General features: G+C 45.2%; 1 protein-coding gene across 1 annotated transcript in view; it reads left to right on the plus strand.

Moving 5' to 3' along the window:
• The window catches only part of LOC120057796 (contactin-associated protein-like 5), a 177057-nt gene that overhangs the window by 141105 nt on the left and 11177 nt on the right, over positions 1-24775 (plus strand). Inside the window, exons 4-18 of the mRNA XM_039006262.1 lie at positions 1385-1532; positions 3425-3628; positions 4334-4518; positions 4641-4784; positions 5771-6038; positions 6864-7007; positions 9431-9599; positions 14882-14988; positions 15956-16075; positions 17315-17515; positions 19237-19393; positions 19881-20008; positions 20220-20390; positions 21105-21323; positions 23143-23382. Coding sequence (XP_038862190.1) covers positions 1385-1532; positions 3425-3628; positions 4334-4518; positions 4641-4784; positions 5771-6038; positions 6864-7007; positions 9431-9599; positions 14882-14988; positions 15956-16075; positions 17315-17515; positions 19237-19393; positions 19881-20008; positions 20220-20390; positions 21105-21323; positions 23143-23382 — 2605 coding nt within the window. The remainder of the gene's footprint in view (positions 1-1384; positions 1533-3424; positions 3629-4333; positions 4519-4640; positions 4785-5770; positions 6039-6863; positions 7008-9430; positions 9600-14881; positions 14989-15955; positions 16076-17314; positions 17516-19236; positions 19394-19880; positions 20009-20219; positions 20391-21104; positions 21324-23142; positions 23383-24775) is intronic.

Genomic DNA, 24775 nt, shown 5'->3' on the forward strand with positions numbered 1-24775 from the left:
GCCTCACCTCTGGGTATCACCCTGAAAGTAATGGGCAGGTGGAAAGAGTGAACCAGGAAGTGGGTAGGTTTCTGAGGTCGTATTGCCAGGACCGGCCAGGAGAGTGGGCAAGGTACGTCCCGTGGGCGGAGTTGGCCCAGAACTCACTCCGCCACTCATCAACGAACATGTCGCCCTTCGAATGTGTACTGGGGTACCAGCCGGTCCTGGCTCCGTGGCATCAGAGCCAGACCGACGCTCCTGCGGTGGAGGAGTGGGTACAGCGCTCTAGAGAGACCTGGCGGGCAGTCCAGGACTCTCTCAGGCAGGCCAGTGAACGGCAGAAGAGGAGCGCTGACCGCCACCGCAGTGAGGCCCCTGTGTTCGCACCAGGGGACAGGGTCTGGCTCTCGGCCCGAAACCTGCCCCTCCGCCTGCCCTGCCGGAAGCTGGGGCCGCAGTGTGTGGGGCCATTTAAAGTCCTGAGGAGGATAAACGAGGTGTGTTATAGGTTACAACTTCCCTCTTACTATCGTATTAACCCCTCGTTTCATGTGTCTCTCCTCAGGCCGGTGGTAGCTGGTCCCCTGCAGGAAGGTGAGGTACCGGAGGTCCCTCCTCCCCCTCTCGACATCGAGGGGTCCCCGGCGTATAGGATACGAGCCATTCTGGACTCAAGACGCCGGGTGAAGGGCCTGCAGTACCTCGTGGACTGGGATGGGTACGGTCCGGAGGAGAGATGCTGGGTACCGGTGGGGGACATTTTGGATCCGTCCCTCTTGAGGGACTTTCACCGCCTCCATCCGGATCGCCCTGCTCCTCGCCCTCCGGGTCGTCCTCGAGGCCGGGGTCGGCGCGCTGCGGGAGCCGCGCGTCGGGAGGGGGGTACTGTTACGAATCCCGCCGAGGATGGTGCCTCTTCCCGTTCGGGCGGCGCTCGGCGGTCGTCGTCTCCGGTCTACTAGCTGCCACCGATCCCCTTTTCTGTTTTCTTTTGAGTTCGTCTAATTGGTATCACCTGTTTTGTGTTTAGGGTAGGGGGTTATTTAAACCCAGTTGGCCCGCCGACTTTTGTGCGGGCTTGTTTTTCTGTTTGTTGTGGTGGTGTTTTGTGTATAGTGGATTTCAGTCCTATTCATGTTGGACAGTATTTTGACGCGCCCGTTGTTTGTGTGGCGTCGCCGCTTCTGAGATTATTTCTGGGTGAAATAATAAAATCCACTTGATCAAGATTACCCTGCTCTCTGCACCTGACTCCTTCATTTCCACCATCGGAACTGTGACAGGTTTTGTTAGATGAATACAGTTCCCTCAAGAATACCCCGCCCCCGTATATTAACACTTGACATTGCATCTAACTCTTCTGCCTCTTCTCCCCTCCTCTCTCTCTGCTGTGTGTCTCCAGAGGTTTGTTGGGAACGTGAATGCTGACAGTGTCATCCACCACAAGTTGTCCCACTCTATCAGAAGCCGCTTCCTGCGCTTCGTCCCGTTGGACTGGAACCCCAGTGGCTGGGTGGGACTCAGAGTGGAGGTGTACGGCTGTGTCTACAGTGAGTGACCAGACCACCCCTAACTCTAACATACAGACCATACACATTAGGGTGTGCCTGCAATAAAGGGACCACCAGGCCTTACACACAGACCATACACATTCAGCTAATATCAAAATGCCACAGTGAGTGACCAGAACACCCCTTACATCCAGAACACCCTACGTTTGTGTATACCCTTTAATGAAAGCAGGACGTTTGAGGACAACTGCAGAAATAGAGATAGCGAGTATTTTGATATTGATGCTATTCTCTCATTTATCACAAATGATCCCACCAGCTAACAGAGACAAACAGTGACTGCCAGGCAGGCGTGACAGTTGAGAGCCAGTCTCTGCCTGGGTAATGCTAAATGCACTGAACAAAACTATGAATGGAACATGTAAAGTGTTGGTCCCATGTTTCATGAGCTGAAATAAAAGATCCCAGACCTTTTTCATACGCACAAAAAGCTTATTTCTCTAAAATGTTGTGCACAATTTGTTTATATCCCTGTTAGTGAGCATTTCTCCTTTGCCAATATAATCCATCCACCTGACAGGTATGGCATATCAAGAAGCTGATTGAACAGAATGATCATTACACAGGTGCACCTTGTGCTGGGGACAATAAAAGGTCACTCTAAAATGTGCAGTTTTGTAACACAACACAATGCCACAGATGTCTCAAGTTTTGAGGGAATGTGCAATTGGCATGCTGACTGTAGGAATGTCCACCAGAGCTGTTTCCAGAGAATTTAATGTTCATTTCTCTACCAACATTGTCCAACAGGCCTCACAACTGCAGACCACATGTAACAATGCTAGCCCAGGACCTCCACATCCTGCTTCTTCACCTGTGGGATGGTCTGAGGGTTGTGGTGGTGCTGAGTAGTATTTCTGTCTGTAATAATGTCCTTTTGTGGGGAAAAACTCCTGGCTGGGCCTGGCTCCCCAGTGGGTGGGTCTGGCTGCCAAGTGGGTGAGAATATGCACCTCCATGGCCCCACCCATGGCTGCACACCTGCCCAGTCATGTGAAATCCATAGATTAGGGCCTAATTTTTTTATTTCAATTGACTGATTTCCTTATATGAACTGTAACTCAGTAAAATCTTTGAAATTGTTGCATGTTGCGTTTATATTTTTGTTCTGTATAAATAAAGGGGAGTCACTGGAATGCCTCTCACACACATTCTGAACCAGCATTAACTGGATCAGCCAGTGAATTACTGCTCTGTGAAAGACAGTTACAATTAACCCTGAGTGAGCACTTTCATAATGCCGAACTGTTCCACAGCATGATCCCTGTATTAATGTTGGATGAATGTGTGCTCTGCTAATAAATGCTGCGTGACATGCACCTCAATGCATATCAATGTTAAAAGAAGAGACCATACACATCTCTATTCAAACTATAAAACAGGTTGATCAATTCACGACACAGAGGGCGGAGAGAGAAAGAGAAGAGAGAGAGATGAGAAGAGAGAGACTTGCTATGCAATGTCATCACGATACAGTTACAGATTCATGTATCTATGCATGAGTCCTCTAGGTCTTCCAATGACTAAATTACATTGGAAAATCTGAAAATGCCCCCTATGACAAATTCATAACTTGCATTCTTGAGGACTTACAGGAATCAATTTTGTAGTATGACCGAAAGGGGTGAGCACTAGAGCATGTACTGTAATTATTAAAATAACAGGTGTAAGTCAGAGATTGTTCCTATCCAGTTACACATGGAAATGGTTTCCAGCATAATACATTTCAATGCCATCGCTGATATAGCCACATTACCGTAACAGGTATGAAGCCCTGAGAGCAATAGCAGTCAGTGAATAAATAGACTCATAGTGACAGGGGACAAGTATCCCAATGACAACCCATTTCACTGTCTGTTGGTTGCCTTCAGAGTCAGACGTGGCAGACTTTGATGGCAGAAGCTCCCTACTCTACCGGTTTAACCAGAAGTCCATTAGCACGGTGAAGGATGTGATCTCGCTGCGCTTCAAGAGCCACCAGGCTGAGGGGGTGTTGCTCCACGGAGAGGGTCAGAGGGGTGACTACATCACTCTGGAGCTGCACCGGGGCAGGCTGGCCCTCTATCTCAACCTGGGTAAGTTTGTCACACCGGGGCAGGCTGGCCCTCTTCCTCAACATGGGTGAGTTTGTCACATTTGGGCAGGCTGCAGGCACGTGCACAGATAAGGCTCTAGTGGTGCTGGACCACCTGCCTGTTTGCCCTTTTTGATTGGTGGCATTTAAAAATATATTTTTTTACTTATTTTAAGTCTGTTTTCTCTTTTGTATTGTACATCTAAATGTTATGAATTGTGCATCAAACAAGCACATTTCTCATTAACTTTGACTGGAAAATAATGTGCACAGACCTGGCAGGCTGGCCCTCTACCTCAACCTGGGAGAGGTCATCAGAGAGGTCAGGGGGCAGAGGTAATGGGTAACAGGACACAAGGGTAAGGTCATGGTTAACAGGACACAAGGGACTCTGGGTACGGATGAAGTAGTCTTTTGAACCATTTAAAATGAGTCTGGGGAGCAGTCTGGAAGGGTAACTGAATGTTTGTGTTCTGCTGCCCTTCCAATTACCACTGCACCTGAGCTCCATTTACTAGCTGGACTCAGACTGTTAAGGATCCACATTGTGTAGAGCTCAGTCTGGGGAAGACCATTCTTAAGTAGTTTGTTTTCAGAATGTCTATGAGAGCTCCCTCTTCCTCAATAAACCGTCCTGTTTTATGATCAATATCTATATCAATATTAAAGTAACCATATGATCTGTTCTCTGTTTTTTTGTCTTCAGATGACACCCGGCTGCGGTTCAGCAGTGGTCGTGTTGCGGTCACTTTGGGCAGTCTTCTGGATGACCAGCACTGGCACTCTGTTCTCATCGAGCGCTTCAACAAGCAGGTCAACCTCACCATGGACACCCACACACAGCACTTCAGGACAAAGGGGGAAGGAGACTCTCTGGAGGTGGACTATGAGGTGTGTTTATCCTAACACATACTGTAGAACAGTCAGATACTTATTCAGACCAAGTAAATAGTTCAACCAAGTTATCTTACTCTAAGAGGATGTTGTCATTTCACCCTTTTTCCTCATCAAAGCTCAGCTTCGGAGGCATCCCACTGCCAGGTAAACCTGGCACCTTCCTGAGGAAGAACTTCCATGGTTGCATCGAGAACCTCTACTACAACGGGATCAACATCATTGACCTAGCCAAGCGACGCAAACCTCAGATCTACAGTGTGGTAAAACAACTATTCTCATCCACCGTACCATAGATTATTAGTACATCCTTAAAATAGTATGGGGACAAAGGAGTTATTCAACCAATGCCTATTAAAGGTCTGTTTTAATTGCACTGTTGCTGTGAGATTTCACATTTTGCTACAATGTGATTCTGTTTAATCACGTTTGTATTTGAGTTAGTCACATAGCCTTCTCCATGGTCCCTCAAACTGTATGAGATCCAGGGCAGAGACACTGTCCGTAGAGAAAAAAATGTAGTTCTATCTGATCCTCACTACTGTGTCATTAAGTCTAAATTCATGAATAGACTCAGCCGTAGGCACACCCTATAATTTGGACACCCTCCCCCCAATCAAATCAGACAAAAGCCAAAGCGTCACATTGCATCACAGACACCCTATTCCCCTCGGAAATCTGATTGCCATGTTAAAAGGCCTTTACTTACAAGTGAGAGAGTGACTGCGATGATGGAATCCATAATGGAATTTCAATGTGAAATACTATCTGGCGAGGGATCACAATGAGAGTCAAAGTGCTGCCGATTGCTCTCCTCTGCCTCTGAGGCACTGGGATTGATGGGCCGCTGACCTCAATTGACATGGCTGCTCTTTTGGTCCATGTACCTCACAAGGCCTCTGGATCACTTGGAATTAAGGTGTGTTCTTTCTCTGCCCACCTGACGGCTGACCTAGATTGGAGGGGAGAAACTCTGAATTTTATAGTTTGATATTATATGACATTTCTGCCTGTGGTCCTTTTGTACTGCACCTTTTGAATTCCAGATAGTCATTCAGCTTTATATGGCGTTCTCAAGGAAATGTGTGGTTCTTGCAGGCAAGTTAGTTTTCTAAATATCATATTCAGTAAATCTCTTAATCAGCTCACTGTATTTTATTCTGCTCAGATGAATGGTACAGGAAAAGTACAGTAAATCCAACTATGAGTGAATAATTCCATTATCTGTGTTTTCCATGTGTGTCACCAGGGCAACGTGACCTTCTCGTGCTCGGAGCCCCAGCTGGTATCCACCACTTTCCTGAGCTCCAGCAGCAGCTTCCTGTCGCTCCCAGCCACGCAGTCTGCTTCAGGAGGCTTCGCGGTGCGTTTCCAGTTCAGAACATGGAACCCAGACGGGCTACTGCTCTCCACCCAGCTGGCCCTGGAGCCCCAGCGACTGGAACTGCAGATAAGCAATAGCCGGCTGCGCCTGACCCATCACACGTCAGCCCAGCAGAAAGAAGAGGTCTCGACCGGTGAGGGCCAGGCCAACAGCCTCTAGCCTAGCTGACCCACACTATGGGCTAAAATCAGTGTGTACACCCAGGGAGACAGAAAATATAAAACAGTCTTTATTCCAGTGAAGCAGACCGACAGTGAAAAGCTAATCCATCATCCAGGGGGAGACTGTCTGTGTTTGGTTTTGCACATCATTACATCAACATCATTCATATGACCTTTTGCCCCCGAGAAACTCAAAGCACATTTAATCTTCTTGGAATGGCTTGAGGAAAAATGTCATCCTTGTATTTTGGACGTGAGCACTACAGGATTGCAGTCAGAGAGAAATAACATGTATAATTACGTTGGATTGCAGAGCCCAGACTTTCAGCAGATGGCAGGCACAGAGGGAATTATAGACACACAGAAAGACCATTACAGCTTGGAAGCCCTTCACTATAAAGGACAATCAAAATGGATATACCACAATCTGCTGTTACGTCTGTTTGAAGCTTGAACCTACGGTCAAATGAATGTTTCATCCAATAATAACTTTACGTTCTGTCCTCTGGCAACGATTTAGCTTCAAGCTGACCAGCCACACTTGTCGTTCATTTTCATTTCCATGTCATCTTCCATTCTTGTTTAGTAATGTAGGACAGTTATTAAGACAAACCATGTGACCATACTGTAGCTTACACAGCGATTGATAGGCTCTGATTTACAATGTAATATGTAGCCTAGTACCTACAGTATGTTGGAGATCCCAATCCCAGCAATCCCTGAATGAACATGTAGTTCATGTTTGATGAGCCTGTAATAGTGTCTCACTCAGAAAACACACCCTGCTGTCTCCACAGGTCACAGAGTGAACGATGGACTGTGGCACTCTGTGAGTCTCAGCTCCCAAGGTCTCCAAGTCACCACGACCCTGGACAACGAGCCGTCCTCAACCATCGAGCTGGGGGACCACATGGAGGCAGGAAACAGCCTCTACTTCGGAGGTAAGACCACACACAAATCAAATCAAATTTTTATTTGTCACATACACATGGTTAGCAGATGTTAATGCGAGTGTAGCGAAATGCTTGTGCTTCTAGTTCCGACAATGCAGTAATAACCAACAAGTAATCTAACCTAACAATTCCACAACTACTACCTTATACACACAAGTGTAAAGGGATAAAGAATATGTACATAAAGATATATGAATGAGTGATGGTACAGAACGGCATAGGCAAGATGCAGTAGATGGTATAGTGTACAGTCTATACATATACATATGAGATGAGTAATGTAGGGTATGTAAACATAAAGTGGCATAGTTTAAAGTGGCTAGTGATACATGTATTACATAAAGATGGCAAGATGCAGTAGATGATATAGAGTACAGTATATACATATACATATGAGATGAGTAATGTAGGATATGTAAACATTATATTAAGTGGCATTGTTTAAAGTGGCCAGTGATACATTTTTACATAATTTCCATCAATTCCCATTATTAAAGTGGCTGGAGTTGAGTCAGTATGTTGGCAGCGGCCACTAAATGTTAGTGGTGGCTGTTTAACAGTCTGATGGCCTTGAGATAGAAGCTGTTTTTCAGTCTCTCGGTCCCTGCTTTGATGCACCTGTACTGACCTCGCCTTCTGGATGATAGCGGGGTGAACAGGCAGTGGCTCGGGTGGTTGTTGTCCTTGATGATCTTTATGGCCTTCCTGTGACATCGGGTGGTGTAGGTGTCCTGGAGGACAGGTAGTTTGCCCCCGGTGATGCGTTGTGCAGACCTCACTACCCTCTGGAGAGCCTTACGGTTGTGGGCGGAGCAGTTGCCGTACCAGGCGGTGATACAGCCCGACAGGATGCTCTCGATTGTGCATCTGTAGAAGTTTGTGAGTGCTTTTGGTGACAAGCCAAATTTCTTCAGCCTCCTGAGGTTGAAGAGGCGCTGCTGCGCCTTCTTCACAACGCTGTCTGTGTGGGTGGACCAATTCAGTTTGTCCGTGATGTGTACACCGAGGAACTTAAAACTTTCCACCTTCTCCACTACTGTCCCGTCGATGTGGATAGGGGGGTGCTCCCTCTGCTGTTTCCTGAAGTCCACAATCATCTCCTTTGTTTTGTTGACGTTGAGTGTGAGGTTATTTTCCTGACACCACACTCCGAGGGCCCTCACCTCCTCCCTGTAGGCCGTCTCGTCGTTGTTGGTAATCAAGCCTACCACTGTAGTGTCGTCCGCAAACTTGATGATTGAGTTGGAGGCGTGCATGGCCACGCAGTCGTGGGTGAACAGGGAGTACAGGAGAGGGCTCAGAACGCACCCTTGTGGGGCCCCAGTGTTGAGGATCAGCGGGGTGGAGATGTTGTTACCTACCCTCACCACCTGGGGGCGGCCCGTCAGGAAGTCCAGGACCCAGTTGCACAGGGCGGGGTCGAGACCCAGGGTCTCGAGCTTGATGACGAGTTTGGAGGGTACTTTGGTGTTAAATGCTGAGCTGTAGTCGATGAACAGGATTCTCACATAGGTATTCCTCTTGTCCAGATGGGTTAGGGCAGTGTGCAGTGTGGTTGCGATTGCGTCGTCTGTGGACCTATTGGGTCGGTAAGCAAATTGGAGTGGGTCTAGGGTGTCAGGTAGGGTGGAGGTGATATGGTCCTTGACTAGTCTCTCAAAGCACTTCATGATGACGGAAGTGAGTGCTACGGGACGGTAGTCGTTTAGCTCAGTTACCTTAGATTTCTTGGGAACAGGAACAATGGTGGCCCTCTTGAAGCATGTGGGAACAGCAGACTGGGATAAGGATTGATTGAATATGTCCGTAAACACACCAGCCAGCTGGTCTGCGCATGCTCTGAGGACGCGGCTGGGAATGCCGTCTGGGCCTGCAGCCTTGCGAGGGTTAACACGTTTAAATGTTTTACTCACCTCGGCTGCAGTGAAGGAGAGCCCGCAGGTTTTGGTAGCGGGCCGTGTCAGTGGCACTGTATTGTCCTCAAAGCGAGCAAAAAAGTTATTTAGTCTGTCTGGGAGCAAGACATCCTGGTCCGCGACGGGGCTGGTTTTCTTTTTGTAATCGGTGATTGACTGTAGACCCTGCCACATACCTCTTGTGTCTGAGCTGTTGAATTGCGACTCTACTTTGTCTCTATACTGGGACTTAGCTTGTTTGATTGCCTTGCGGAGGGAATAGCTACAATGTTTGTATTCGGTCATGTTTCCGGTCACCTTGCCCTGGTTAAAAGCAGTGGTTCGCGCTTTCAGTTTCACGCAATGAGTCTTGTCTGCATCACTATCTCATGAAACCAGGACTTGATGGTCAGGTCTTGTTGCAGCATCTGAAGACATTATCTGAAGATGTATACAGGACATGTTGAATGATGAAAATGCAATTATTTAGAAACATTTGTTCAATCTGTGTCACAGGTTGTCCATCTCTGAACATCTTAGGCTGTGAGAACCCCACGTTGGCGTTCCAGGGGTGCATGCGTCTCATCTCCATCAACAGCCAGCCCATGGACCTGAACCGGGTGCAACAAGGACGGCTGGGAAACTACAAGGAACTGCAGTTTGACACATGTAGCATCCATGACAGGTAAGCCTTTAGGTGGGGCTCCAATCCCAAAATGTGTTTGGATGACGAACTACACAGATTTAAAAGGTTCTGTCTTTATTTGTTGATGAGGTTATTCTGTCCACCACAGCCCATGCTTGAGTGTTGCTGACAAGTCAGCTAATAGAGATAGGCTTACAGACTGGTTCTGCCAATTAGATCATGCAATGGAGTCTGGTACTGTAGCACTATCATCCTGGCTAAGGGCCCCGCTAACAAGTTGCTACCTGTGTGGCGTCCTCTCTGTCCCTCATTACCCCACTCTGTTGTGGGACCGATGGGTGGGATTAGTACACGCTAAATAGATGTCATGGCAAAGTTGAGGAAACCTGAAACACATACAGGGAGGAGACAAACAAAGGACTTGGTGAGTTGGTGCTTCTTCTTGTATTCACCCTGAGGGGAATCCTACTTCTCTGATGTCAGATCGCAGCTATACCTGATTCTTCTGTTTGGAATGCTAACCGGTAGATTTAAAGGCTGTTGGAGTGTGTGGAAGACAACAGATGAATAAGCCCTACAGGGCTGATAGTAAAAGACATGAAATATGGGAAATGTGTAAAAAGACGGAATGAGACGGTTCGCATGAAAACAAAACAGGTGACAGCTGTCTGGGTGCCCTATATTGGCTGCCTCTCGATGAGCCTTCCACAAAGAGATGTACACCGAGAGAATGTTTTGTATATTTCACAACCATGCAATATTACCCCTTATCCCTTATTTTAGAGAGACTAGCGCGACCAGATGGTTGGGGCAAGGTTTATGCTCAGTATTGTTCACCGTTCTATAAATCTCTTCATTGGACTGTAATTCATTGTCCATCGCAGAGCCATGTCTTTGTGTAACGACCAGAACTATGCTTCATTAAAGGATTGGAAGATTAACCTTTACGAGTGTTAATCTACTTTTCTTTGTGTCCAATCAAACTCCATGACTACATTTTTTGCAAGTGTGCACTTCTGTGCCACGGCTTCTGTAATTTCATGACCTGTGAGGGCAGCCGTGAACACATCAATAGAAATAGCTCTACGGTAATTAAACCATGGCCTGCAACCTTATCCACGCCGCAGTCACTCTCCTCCATGGCAATTAATGGGAGAGAGATGAAAATGTATGAAATTATAGATGCACGCTTGAAACCCGGGCAATTATGTGAAACTGAAGGAGGCTTGAGGAAGGTACTATTAATCAGGAAAGTGTGGTTAGGAGAGGGATTTCCATGAAGCGCTGGGTGTTCAAAACCTGTAAATACGTGCTCTGGGTTTGACTTGATGCTGCTTCTTTTTTAAACACACAGTACTGGCAAGTGTTTGTTTACCATTTGCCTCAACAATTTGAGTTGGAATGGTACTCAATTCATTTGGGATTTACTGAGCGGCCTTGTAAATCGTAAATAAACAACGGCAAAGGAAATGCACAAACTGTGTTTGCCTCGCCTCTTGAGTACTCGGGTGCCAGACCGTGCCTTGATAATGACAAGGAAATGAAAAAGGGAGTCTGCTTAACAGATAATGAAAGGCTGAGGATAGTAGGCTTTGACACAAAGACAAACCTTGTTTTTTCCCTTTTTACCCTACAGACAGATATGTCCTTATGCTTTTAAATAACTTTCATTCTTTTACCAACAAATCTCATTTTATCCTTCTCTGATATTTCCACAATCATGTTGTGAGATTGTTTCTGTTTATCACTGCACAAAAGTCTTTAATTTAAAAAAACAAAGAACTAGTGTATATCATCAATGTTTTTTCTACCTTATCAATGTTCATCTTTTCAAATGTATTTATGTTTTCTTTTGTCACTATGAATACCCTGACATGTGCTAATGCATAGTAAAGATATGTATATACATAGTAATGTAATGTACAGGGCCTAGTATTAATACCCCTTGACTTATTCCACATTTTGTTGTGTTACTGTCTGAATTCAAAATGGATTAAATCATATTTTTATCTCTCTCACCCATCTACACACAATACCCCTTAGTGACAAAGTGAAAACATGTTTTTAGAATTTTTTGCAAATGTATTGAAAATGAAATCCAGAAATGTATAATTTACATAAGTATTCACACCCCTGAGTCAATACTTTGTAGAAGAACCTTTGACGGCGATTACAGCTTTGAGTCATCTTAGGTATGTCCGTATTAGCTTTGCACATCTGGATTTTGAGATTTTCTCCCATTCTTCCTTGCGGATTTTGTCAAACTCTGTAAACCTTTTACTGCTGTGGGCTAAATCAGGGTCTCACAGAGTGTTTACAGTACACCTCACACACATTTCTATAGGCTTAAAAAAAGAAGACACCTGTACCATGTCAAATTGAAATGTATTCAATTTTGAGTTTGCATCCCAATATTACACTTTGTATACACTGAAAAGTGGTGGGAAAAGTGCCCAATTGTCAAACTTAATATAAAAAAAGACTCTCAGTAAAATACTACTTGACTAAAAGTTTAAGTGCAGTCAGTTTTGGAATGGGTGGCCAGTAATAAACTGGTCCGGAACATCTCTAAAACTAAGAGCATTGTATTTGGTACAATACATTCCCTAAGCTCTAGACCTCAGATGAATCTGGTAATGAGTGGTGTGGCTGTTGAACAAGTTGAGGAGACTAAATTAAATGACCTTAGATTCTAAACTGTCATGGTCAAAACATATTGATTCAATTGTTGTAAAGATGGGGAGAGGTCTGTCAATAAAAGATTCTCTGCTTTTTTGACACCACACTCCAAAAGAAAGTCCTGCGGGCTCTAGTTTTGTCTTATCTTGATTATTGTCCAGTCATGTGGTCAAGTGCTGCAAAGAAAAACCTAATTAAGCTGCTGCTAGCCCAGAACAGGATGGCACGTATTTCTCTTTATTGTAACCATAGGGCTAATAAAAATACTATACATTACAAATTGTTTGCATAGTCAACTTACGCACAGCTCTGACACAGTAACTTACCCCATCAGACATGCCACCAGGTGTCTTTTCACAGTCCCCAAATCCAGAACAAATTCAAGAAAGCGTGCAGAATTATATAGAGCCATTATTGCATGGAACTTCCTTCCATCTCATATTGCTAAAATGAACAGCAAACCTGGTTTCAAAAAACAGATAAAGCAACACCTCACGGCACAACGCATCTCACCTATTTGACCCAGATATGTTGTGTGTATGCATTGATATATAGGCTGTGTGCCATTTTAATTTATTTATGTAGTTCTTTCATTGAGCTGTTCTTGTCTGTTAATGTTCTGTAATACAGTATGTCATGTTTAATGTTTTGTGTGGATCCCAGGAAGAGTAGCTGCTGCTTTTGCAACAGCTAATGGGACAAAAAAAAAATAATGTATTTCACATGCCTTTTTGCAATCTCCAGGCATGCTGTCATGTGCCTTTTTCTCATGAGTGGCTTCCGCCTGTCCACTTTCTTATAAAGCCCAGATTGGTGAAATGCTGTAGAGACTGTTGTCCTTCTATCAGGTTCTCCCATCTCAGCCAAGAAACTCTGTAGTTCTGTCAGTGTGGTCATTGGGTTATTGGGCATCTCCCTGACCAATGTCCTACTTACCCGGTTGCTCAGTTTGGTCAGATGGACAGCTTTAGTCAGAGTCTGGGTAGTTCCATATTTTTTTTTATTTCCCAATGATGAAGACAACTGTGCTCTTGAAAATGTTCAACACTCTAGAAATTGTTTTATACCCTTACCCAGATATATACCTCATCACAATTCTATCTTGGAGATCTGCGGGCAGTTCCTTGAACTTTATGGTATAGTTTCTACTCTGACATGCACTGTCAACTGTGGGACACAGGTGTGTTTCTTTCTAAATCATATCCAAACAATTGAATTGGGCCACATCAAGTGGTAGCGACGTTTCAAGGATGATCAAAGGAAATTAGATGCACCTGAGCTCAATTTGGAGTTTAAGTGCAAAGGGGTTTGAATATTTATGTAAATGAGATATTTCTGTATTTCACTTTGAAATGGGATATCATGTGTAAATAGTTGAGCAAAAAATATATTTAATATATTTTGAATTCAGGATGTAACACAACAAATTGTTAAATAAGTCAAGGGGTCTGAATACTTTCTGAATGTACTGTACATAACTGATCAAAAGTATTTGGACACCTGCTCGTCGAACATCTCATTCCAAAGTCATGGGCATTAATATGGAGTTATTCCCCCCTTTGCTACTATAACATCCTCCACTTTTATGGGAAGGCTTTCCACTAGATGTTGGACCATTGCTGCAGGGACTTGCTTCCATTCAGCCACAAGAGCATTAGTGAGGTCGGCACTGATGGTGGGTGATTAGGCCTGGCTCGCAGACAGCGTTCCAATTCATCCCAAAGGTGTTCGATGGAGTTGAGGTCAGGGCTCTATGCAGACCAGTCAAGTTTTTCCACACCGATCTTGACAAACCCTTTCTGTATGCACCTTGCTTTGTGCATGGTGCCATTGTCATGCTGAAGCAGGAAAGGGCCTTCCCCATACTGTTTCCACAAAGTTTGAAGCACAGAATGTCATTGTATGTGGAACTATCAAGATTTCCCTTCACTGGAACTAAGGGGCCTAGCCTTTACCATGAAAAACAGCCCCACATCATTATTCCTCCTCCACCAAACTTTACAGTTGGCGCTATGCATTGGGGCAGGTAGCGCTTTCCTGGCATCCGCCAAACCCAGATTCATCCATCAGACTGCCAGATGGACACGTTTCCACTGCTCCAGAGTCCAATGGCAGCGAGCTTTACACAACTCCAGCCGACGCTTGGCATTGTGCATGGTGATTTTAGGCTTGTGTACGGTTGCTAGGCCATGGAAACCCATTTCATGAAGCTCCTGACAAACAGTTATTGTGCTGAAGTTGCTTCCATAGGTAGTTTGGAACTCGATAGGGAGTGTTGCAACCGAGGACAGACAATTTTTCCCATTCTGTGAGCTTGTGTGGCCTACCACTTCACAGCTGAGCCGTTGTTTCTCCTAGATGTTTCCCCTTCACAATAACCGGGGCAACTCTAGCAGGGCCAAAATTTGATGAACTGACTTGTTGGGATGGTGGCATCCTATGACGGTGCCACCTTGAAAGTCACTGAGCTCTTCAGTAAGGCCATTCTACTGCCAATGTTTGTCTATGGAGATTGCATGGCTGTGTGCTCAATTTTATACACCTGTCAGCAACGGGTGTGGCTGAAATAGCCAAATCCACTCATTTGAATGGGTGTCCACATACTTTTGTATATATAGTGTATATTGCTGCTGTCTCTCCAGATGTCTGCCCAACTTCTGTGAACATGGAGGGCAGTGTTCCCAGTCCTGGAACACCTTCTACTGTGACTGCTCTGGAACAGGATACACTGGAGCCACATGCCACAACTGTGAGTTATCTAGACTTCCAACTTATATATACCTACAGTATACTATACACTTCCCACACTTTTCTCAAACTTGTTCTCAATGATACTGCACAATCCAACTCAAGCCAGGATATATAATGTATTTAAATGCAGCACACAATCTCACAATCACATAGAACTGTTATCCCTGTGGTTCCATCCTTATAAAGTGCAATTCAAAAGGGTTGCTAACAACATCAATGGTTCAATACCAGAGTGACCCTATAGTAATCAATCCCCTGGTATTCTGCCTGGCATAGCTACCTGGGAATCTGGTAAACCCTGTTCGCTATATGTCAAGAGCCTCAGTTTAAAATATGGAAGTTTCACCTCTCATCTGTCGTCTCCAGACATGCACAGACTCCCCTTTGATATTCACCACTGAGCGCGCTCAGAATCCTTGTGCGAGAACCCTCTGCTCCTGAATACTGATTTCTTGTTTACTTGCCAGCGGATGCAGTTGTCCTTGCATGTTGGAGTGTACCTTGACATGAATATGCACCACATGAATGAAAATGTGGCCACTTACTTTGAACATCGTCTTTATATGCATAATGGTGTCTAGCTTGCTACCTTTTCTACAGTAAGTTATGCATATGTGTGCAATTTAAAATATGCAATATGGGGAAAAGCAGGGGAGGCTACAACATTAGTATTAAAAGGTCAAATTGTATGAAGTATGTCACTTATGTATATTAATTTACCATATATTATATTGATATTTTGTGAAGGTGCGTGTCTTTGTGTTTTAGAGCTGGATCACTCAGTGTTTTAGAGCTTGACCACTCAGTGTTTTCGAGCTTGACCACTCAGTGCTATTGCTAAATGTTTACCAGCCACTGTGCAATTATGTACATGCTATCCATTAAATTAGTTTTTAACTTCCTCACTGAGATTTCTGTCAGCCATTTTAGAGCATTATGTACAGTATATCTGTGTTTGTCTGTAGCCATCTATGAGGCATCATGTGAGGCCTACAGGCTGACTGGCAGCTCCTCAGGCTTCTTCTCTGTTGATCCAGACGGCAGTGGACCTCTGGGGCCGACACAGGTCTACTGCAACATGACAGGTAAACTGCCACTGGGGCACATAGCCCAGTCATCACCTCTCTGCACTCCCCTGAAACCCACAAGACCTCTGAGGTCGTGGCAGAGGAGAGGCAGAGTAAACAAGATCTGATTCAGTCACTTACAGACACATTGCATTGGCCCACAGCACAACTGATGACTGACAGCCAAGCTATCAAGTGGAAAATCATTAGGGTTACTTGATATGGAACCAGCCCCTGGTTACAATGATAGCTCCAAATACAGATTTGTCAAAATGTCTGCTATAAATAAGACATTATTTGTGCAAAAGTGTGCAAAATGACACAATCTCAAAAGTGAACGCACATAAAAAATACCAGAGCTCTGATTCAAGTCTGTGTCATGTCTTCACCTTCAGGGCTCAGACTTTTCACATACAGAGTAAAGGAATGAGAGCTCAATGCCTGGATGCTGGCACACGAGACAACATCCATCACCTTGCTGTCATGAGCTTACAGCTCTGACCTTTCCGGAGGTTAATGCAACATTTAAGTCATTATGGAGGTGGCTGGCTGCTGCTGACTGTTGATAGTCTGGCTCAGGATCACAATATATTTTCCTTTTTTTATGCCACAAATCCTAATCATTTTACATGGAGCTGCCTCAGGTTGACCTCAATTAAAGAATCCATTAGAGATGTAAATAACTCTCAGCTTGACAAACTGGGATGTGAATAATCACAAAGTGGAATAGGATTTCCTCTCAGGCAAGGTAAACACAGAATTCCCCATAATACATAAAATGGGGGGATGGAAATGAATTGGAGTCCTCACCTCAATTAATCTCACAAGCTATTAACCCTTGGTTAGAGAGCCTACAGGAAATCTGTGGATTACTGCAGTAGCGTGTCCAGAAAATGTTGAATGGGCTGACCAAGGTGGAGCACAGATCCAGTTTAGGAGGGCCATAAACATTTTGAGCCTTAATCAATGCAGGGTGGATTTTTTTCAATATAATTATGATGTTTCAACACATTAAATGCGTCAGCTTATGATTGATACATTTCCCTTTTCAAATAAATCATAAATCAATTACAAAAGTGTTTGCATTGAAGGTCAGGATTTTATATAAGGGTGTTAGCATACAGCAGACAATTCACTTGAAAGTGCCATCCAGAGTGCGAATTACAGTGCAATCGGAGAGTATTCAGGCCCGTACAGCATGTTACACGTCAAAATGTCTTAAGGTTTGACATGTGTTTTGTTCCATGTTGTTTGTAGAAGACAAGGTGTGGACAGTGGTGACCCACAACAGCACAGATCCAGTCAGGGTCCAGGGTTCTACTCTCCAAAATCCCTACGTTATGAAGTTCAACTACAGCGCCTCACCTGAACAACTGATGGCCCTCGTGGCCGGGTCAGAGCAGTGTCGACAGGAAGTGATGTACGGCTGCAGGAAGTCCCGCCTCTTCAACACTAGAGGTGAGTTGGGATAGCACCCTGTTCATTCTATGACGTCAAACTTAGACATGGTCCCAGACAGACCTGTTTCCTAATATAAATAGTTAGTATTCTGAGAATGAACCTGACTCTGACCTGAGCGTGTGAATAAACCGTACATCTTCAGCCATTTCTCCCGTTATCTTGCAATAACTTCAAAGGCTACCGCCGAGCATGTCTCTGAGCATTCATCTTCAATTGCTTTGGGAGCAAACGGTCTCCCAGACATCCCACATTTGCTCCTAAATCATGAAACATTCATGAAGTGCTGAATTCCCTGATTCCCTGGCTGTCATGTGCGTGCAAACAAACAAGTTCATTATAACAATGGATCCAAAAGAGAAAATAAAAGAGTATGGGCTATATATGAACAGTGTCAGATGGAACATCAATAGGTTGTTTCTGCTGGCTGTCGTGCTTGAACACAGATATTCTCTATAGAAGATGAATGATGTTCAGCCCCTCTGTCATACACACCATGTCTCTCAGCTGTTCAATGAATAGCAATTCACTAATTGTTTATTATTAGACCAAGTTGGCCCATGGATTATGTAAATTTACATGATTAAAAAGTGGCTTTTTTTTAAACTCAGACACCACAGCGTCATGCATGCGTAACCTACACCAATTCATGGAATATGGTTCCCTTTAGTTTAATATGTTTGATTATTGTTATTAATTTGTTTAATTGTCATTTTCATTTGTTTAATTATGTGGCTGTAGTGTTGGGCACAGACAACAGCTGCAGCTTGTAATATGACAAGAAAATACCAATTACCATCCACGATGACAATGTCATTTTACCTCGTCTTCTCTTTTCATATTACTGTTTCATTATCTGTCAACGTGCAGTTTGAATACTAAGGATTCACATTTGCACATTCTTTGTCATGACCACAAAAACAAAACAATAAACAACCACTAATTTGTCTAGTATTGATGTGCTTTCAAATGCTTGCCCAACACTGGGACCTATTCGGACTAAATAAGCAAGCAACACTTGTGCCATAACAGACACTGTTACTGTCAATATTGTACTGCAGTTTATTTTAAGACCTCTTGCAGATTAAGTTCAATGAGAGGGCGTATATAATGTATGCAGGTTTAGCATGCAACATCACGAATCCGCAATGCACAATGCAGATGTGTTGATAGTAGCCTATCGCTGTGCTGAGAGCCGAGGGGCTGCTCTCTGCAGGCCTGCGGTGTCTCTAATGCAGAGTCATATTGTCTGATGGATGGCTGTAGCAGGGCCACTTACAGATGCTCCAGGAAATGAGCCCTGCCTGTCTGACTGGCATCGCTGAGGGTTCATTGACACAATGCCATGGGATGCCAACAGATGCCAATGGCTCTAATCACAGTCACTGTGCAGATAGCCATACTGCAGAGATAACCCCTGGATTATTAGCTGGTTTCTAATAGGATTTGTCTGAGTCTCACTGACCAGCAGGGTATTGGAATATTTGAATACGGATGACATTGTGTATTCCAAGGATTTCATTGCTAAAATGTTGGCATTTTTTCTAAGCATCTGGCTAGTCTATCTGATCCAGTAGTTATACTTTTGAACTAACTGTATAACTAGCTACTGTAAAGCTTTTTCTCTTAGTTGCCTGTTTTCTATATTTATATATATTTTTCATTTACTGCATTGCTATAATTGCTTCTTTTTGTATGAACTATGTTGTGCTCTGCTGTAGATGGTACCCCATTGTCCTGGTGGGTGGACCAGGGTGGAGAGAGACGGACTTACTGGGGAGGCTTCCTGCCGGGGGTTCAGCAGTGTTCCTGCAGCCTGGAGGAAAACTGCATGGACATGAACTACTTCTGCAACTGTGATGCCGACACAGACTCATGGTAACAATGAAAATATGGCTCTTGTGTATCTCTAGGCTGTTCATTAATGAATATGCTCGACAGGCCTTTGGGTTTGTCTAGTGACCATTATTATCTAAAAATATATATTTATATAGAACTTTGAATACAGGGATATTTCTATCACAATTCAACAGCTGAAATGCAAAAATGACTATATGAAGGTGTAAATTACTATCAAAAACATATTAGGTTTCAACTGCAGATCTTATCATGATGTTCTTTATTACATACTTTATCTTTAACTTGAATTACGTTGCCTACATTTATTCTCACCCAGTGTGTCCCTGTGCAATTTTGCATTTGGGGAACCTCATTTGCATATCTCCTGGGGCACCCGTCCACACCTTGATAGATCACCCCATCTTTATAGTGTTTACTCTAAAGTTCCAGGCAATGCTGACTGAGGAATGGATTAGTTTATCTGTTGTGAATTGAAGAGGCTTCTCTCTCTCTCTCTGTATTGCAGGGCTAATGACACAGGAGTCCTCTCCTACAAAGAGCACTTACCAGTGAGTGAGATCGTGATTGGAGACACCAACAGAACAGGCTCTGAGGCGCTCTACAGAATCGGCCCACTGCGTTGTTATGGTGACAGTAGGTGAACTCTTCTGTTTTGTAAAAAAAAAAAATTGTTACAGATGGTCCCTTTGGGCATCCTTTTCCAGGCCAAATGCTGATTAAATATTGAGTATGTTCAAACGCTCCACTTAGTTCCAAGACATAAACCCTTTTTCACTCATCGCTGTATCCTTATTATGAGTCAAGACTTTCATCTAAGAAGAATTGTCTATTTCCTGTTTTCTAGAGTCTGTGTGGAATGCGGCGTCCTTCTACCAGGAGTCATCCTACCTGCACTTCCCAACCCTCCAGGCAGAGCTCAGTGCTGACATCTCCTTCTACTTCAAGACCAGCGTCCCATCAGGGGTCTTTCTGGAGAACCTGGGCCTCAAGCACTTCATCAGGCTAGAGCTCAGCTGTGAGTCTGTAGGCCCCACACACATGCCCCCCCCCCCCCCCCCCCCCCCCCCCACACACACACACCAAAATCCATTTGGAGGAGGCCAGCAGTGTTAAATCATCAAGATTCTATTTTCTGATGAAAGCACTTCCCAGCTACAGTAGCCTACATTTGACATGCAGTTGAAACATTTTTTTTGCAACATGCCACTCCTGACCTGACCTGACCTGCACTGCATAATGTAATCCTAATGACACACACAGTGCTCTAATATCAAGCTGTCAAATTAACCTCTAATAGCACTTGCTGCAGTAACCATACAATCAAAATATCCTCACTGAATATAGAAGTAACTGCTGAAGAAAAGAATGGTCAAACTACATTGTGAATGTACTAAAGAGCATAAAGAGGAGGACAACTTAGTTGTTGGGCTCAAAATGCATCTGAAAAAAGCTTCTCTTTAGCTCTTTTGTAAGAGTCCATTCTCTCACAGGACATTTGCAGCACTGAAAAAACGGCAGCTTCTGAAATGTGAGGCGCATTTAGAAGTATTGACAAGCTGTCAACACTGCCCTACATAAAACCATACAGGTCATCAAAGCCTTCCAAGTCTCAATGCATCACATTGCATGCCATCGACATAAAACAAATTGTGTATCATATAAAAGAGGAGTCTCAGATTCAATGCTAACCTGACTGACTGTTAGCTTGTGTCCCAATTTGTTTTCTCAGCTCCCTCTGTGGTGACGTTCTCCTTTGATGTGGGAAACGGGCCAGTGGTCTTGGCCGTTAAGTCCCACGTGCCCCTGAATGACAGGCAGTGGCACTATCTGAGAGCGGAGCGCAGCGTGAAGGAGGCTTCTCTGCACGTGGACCAGCTGCCCCTGCGCTTCCTGGAAGCCCCGTCTGACAGACACCTCCGCCTCCGGCTCAACAGCCAGCTGTTTGTGGGTAGGGATAGAGTGAACAGCCCCTCTGTGGATTAATGTGTACATAGAGCAGTTATAAATCAAATCAAATCAAATTGTATTGGTCACATACACATGGTTAGCAGATGTTAATGCGAGTGTAGCGAAATGCTTGTGCGTCTAGTTCCGACCATGCAGTAATATCTAACAAGTAATCTAACAATTTCACAACAACTACCTTATACACACGAGTAAAGGAAGGAATAAGAATATGTACATATAAATATATGGATGAGCGATGGCCGAACGGCATAGGCAAGATGCAGTAGATGGTTTAGAGTACAGTATATACATATGAGATGAGTAATGTAGGGTATGTTAACATGATATAAAGTGGCATTGTTTAAAGTGACTAGTGATACATTTATTACATCCAATTTTTAATTATTAAAGTGGCTAGAGATTTGAGTCAGTATGTTGGCAGCAGCCACTCAATGTTAGTGATGGCTGTTTAACAGTCTGATGGCCTTGAGATAGAAGCTGTTTTTCAGTCTCTCGGTCCCAGCTTTGATGCACCTGTACTGACCTCGCCTTCTGGATGATAGCGGGGTGAACAGGCAGTGGCTCGGGTGGTTGTTGTCCTTGATGATCTTTTTGGCCTTCCTGTGACATCGGGTGGTGTAGGTGTCTTGGAGGGCAGGTAGTTTGCCCCCGGTGATGCATTGTGCAGACCTCACTACCTTCTGGAGAGCCTTGCGGTTGTGGGCGGAGCAGTTGCTATACCAGGCGGTGATACAGCCCAACAGGATGCTCTCGATTGTGCATCTGTAAAAGTTTGTGAGTGTTTTTGGTGACAAGCCAAATTTCTTCAGCCTCCTGAGGTTGAAGAGGCGCTGTTGCGCCTTCTTCACCACGCTGTCTGTGTGGGTGGACCATTTCAGTTTGTCCGCGATGTGTATGCCGAGGAACTTAAAACTTTCCACCTTCTCCACTACTGTCCCATCGATGTGGATGGGGGGTGCTCCCTCTGCTCTCTGCTCCCTCTGCTGTTTCCTGAAGTCCACGATCATCTCCTTTCTTTTGTTGACGTTGAGTGTGGGGTTGTTTTACTGACACCACACTCCGAGGGCCCTCACCTCCTCCCTGTAGGCCATCCCGTTGTTGTTGGTAATCAAGCCTACCACTGTAGTGTCATCTGCAAACTGCAAACTGAGTTGGAGGCGTGCATGGCCACGCAGTCATGGGTGAACAGGGAGTACAGGGGAGGGCTGAGAACGCACCCTTGTAGGGCCCCAGTGTTGAGGATCAGCGGGGTGGAGATGTTGTTTCCTACCCTCACCACCTGGGGGCAGCCCGTCAGGAAGTCCAGGACCCAGTTAAACAGGGCGAGGTTGAGACCCAGGGTCTCAAGCTTTATGACGAGTTTGGAGGGTACTTTGGTGTTAAATGCTGAGCTGTAGTCGATGAACAGCATTCTTACATAGGTATTCCTCTTGTCCAGATGGGTTAGGACAGTGTGCAGTGTGATTGCGATTGCGTCGTCTGTGGACCTATTGGGGCGGTAAGCAAATTGGAGTGGGTCTAGGGTGTCTGGTAGGGTGGAGGTGATATGATCCTTGACTAGTCTCTCAAACCACTTCATGATGACAGAAGTGAGTGCTACGGGGCGATAGTCGTTTAGCTCAGTTACCTTAGCTTTCTTGGGAACAGAAACAATGGTGGCCCTCTTGAAGTATGTGGGAACAGCAGACTGGGATAGGGATTGATTTAATATGTCCATAAACACACCAGCCAGCTGGGTATACATATTAGAACACTGAAAAGCCATATTAATTAGTTATAACCTGTGGTCTCTCCTCCAGGGGGAACAGCGGCCAGGCAGAGGGGCTTCCTGGGATGCATCAGAACTCTGACTATAAACAGCATGACCTTTAACCTGGAGGAGCGGGCTAAGATGACCCCGGGGGTAAGCGTCGGCTGCCCCGGCCACTGCAGCGGCTCCAGCAGTCTCTGCCACAACAGAGGGAGGTGCATTGAGAAGAACAGCGGCTACGTCTGTGACTGCTCACAGTCTGCTTACGGGGGACCCTCCTGCAAGGAAGGTGTGAATCTTATAGTAACTTCATCATAGAGATTAACCTCGGGGGTTAATTTAGCTGTCATGTTGTCACGTTCCTGACCTGTTTTCTGTTAGTTTTTGTATGTGTTAGTTGGTCAGGACGTGAGTTTGGGTGGGCAGTCTATGTTTTCTGTTTCTATGTTGGTTAATGGGTACCTAATATGGCTCTCAATTAGAGGCAGGTGTTTTTCATTTCCTCTGATTGGGAGTCATATTAAGGTAGGTGTTTTCACACTGTTTGTTTGTGGGTGGTTGTCTCCTGTGTCAGTGTCTGTATGTTACTCCACACGGGACTGTTCTCGGTATGTTTGTTCGTTCGGTTTTTGTGTAGTCAGTTTTCCTGTTATTGCGTTCTTCGTGTTTCATGTAAGTTCGTCGTCCAGGTCTGTCTACATTCGTTTTGTTATTTTGTTAGTTAATTCAAGTATAGTTCGTTTTCTGTCTTCGTTGTTTTGTCGTGTCTTAAATAAATCATGTCATTCCAAAACGCTGCGCCTTGGTTCAATCCATGCTCCTCCTCTTCGGATGAAGAGGAGGAGGACTACCGTTACAGAACCACCCACCGATCCAGAACCAAGCGGCGTGAATTCGAGCAGTGGCCTGCTACACAGGAATCCTGGACATGGGATGAAATATTGGAGGGAAAAGGACACTGGGCGCACATTGGGGAATATCGCCACGCTCGTGAGGAGGCAGCGCGAGCCCAGGAGCGGTGGTATGAGGAGGCAGCAAAGAGACGTGGCTGGAAACCGGAGAATGAAGCTCAAAACCGGATTTATGAAGGTACGCGGCTAGCACGGAAGCCCGTGAAGAAACCCCAAAAATTTCTTGGGGGGGGGCTAAGAGGTAGTGGGCCAAGGGCAGGTAGGAGACCTGCGCCCACTTCCCAGGCTAACCGTGGAGAGCGGGAGTACGGGCAGACGCCGTGTTACGCAGTAGAGCGCCTCCTGTACGTGTGCATAGCCCGGTGCGGGTTATTCCACCTCCCCGCACTGGTAGGGCTAGATTGGGCATTGAGCCAGGTGCCATGATGCCGGCTCAACGCGTCTGGTCTCCAGTGCGTCTCCTCGGGCCGGCTTACATGGCACCAGCCTTACGCATGGTGTCCCCGGTTCGCCTACATAGCCCGGTGCGGGTTATTCCACCTCCCCGCACTGGTCGGGCGACGGGGAGCATTCAACCAGGTAAGGTTGGGCAGGCTCAATGCTCAAGGGAGCCAGTACACTTGCACGGTCCGGTATTTCCGGCGCTACCTCCCCGCCCTAGCCCAGTACCACCAGTGCCTACACTACGCACCAGGCTTCCAGTGCGTCTCCAGAGCCCTGTTCCTCCTCCACGCACTCTCCCTATGGTGCGTGTCTCCAGCCCAGTGCCTC

This window comes from Salvelinus namaycush, chromosome 13 (genome assembly GCF_016432855.1).
Source record: "Salvelinus namaycush isolate Seneca chromosome 13, SaNama_1.0, whole genome shotgun sequence".
Classification (NCBI taxonomy): domain Eukaryota; kingdom Metazoa; phylum Chordata; class Actinopteri; order Salmoniformes; family Salmonidae; genus Salvelinus; species Salvelinus namaycush.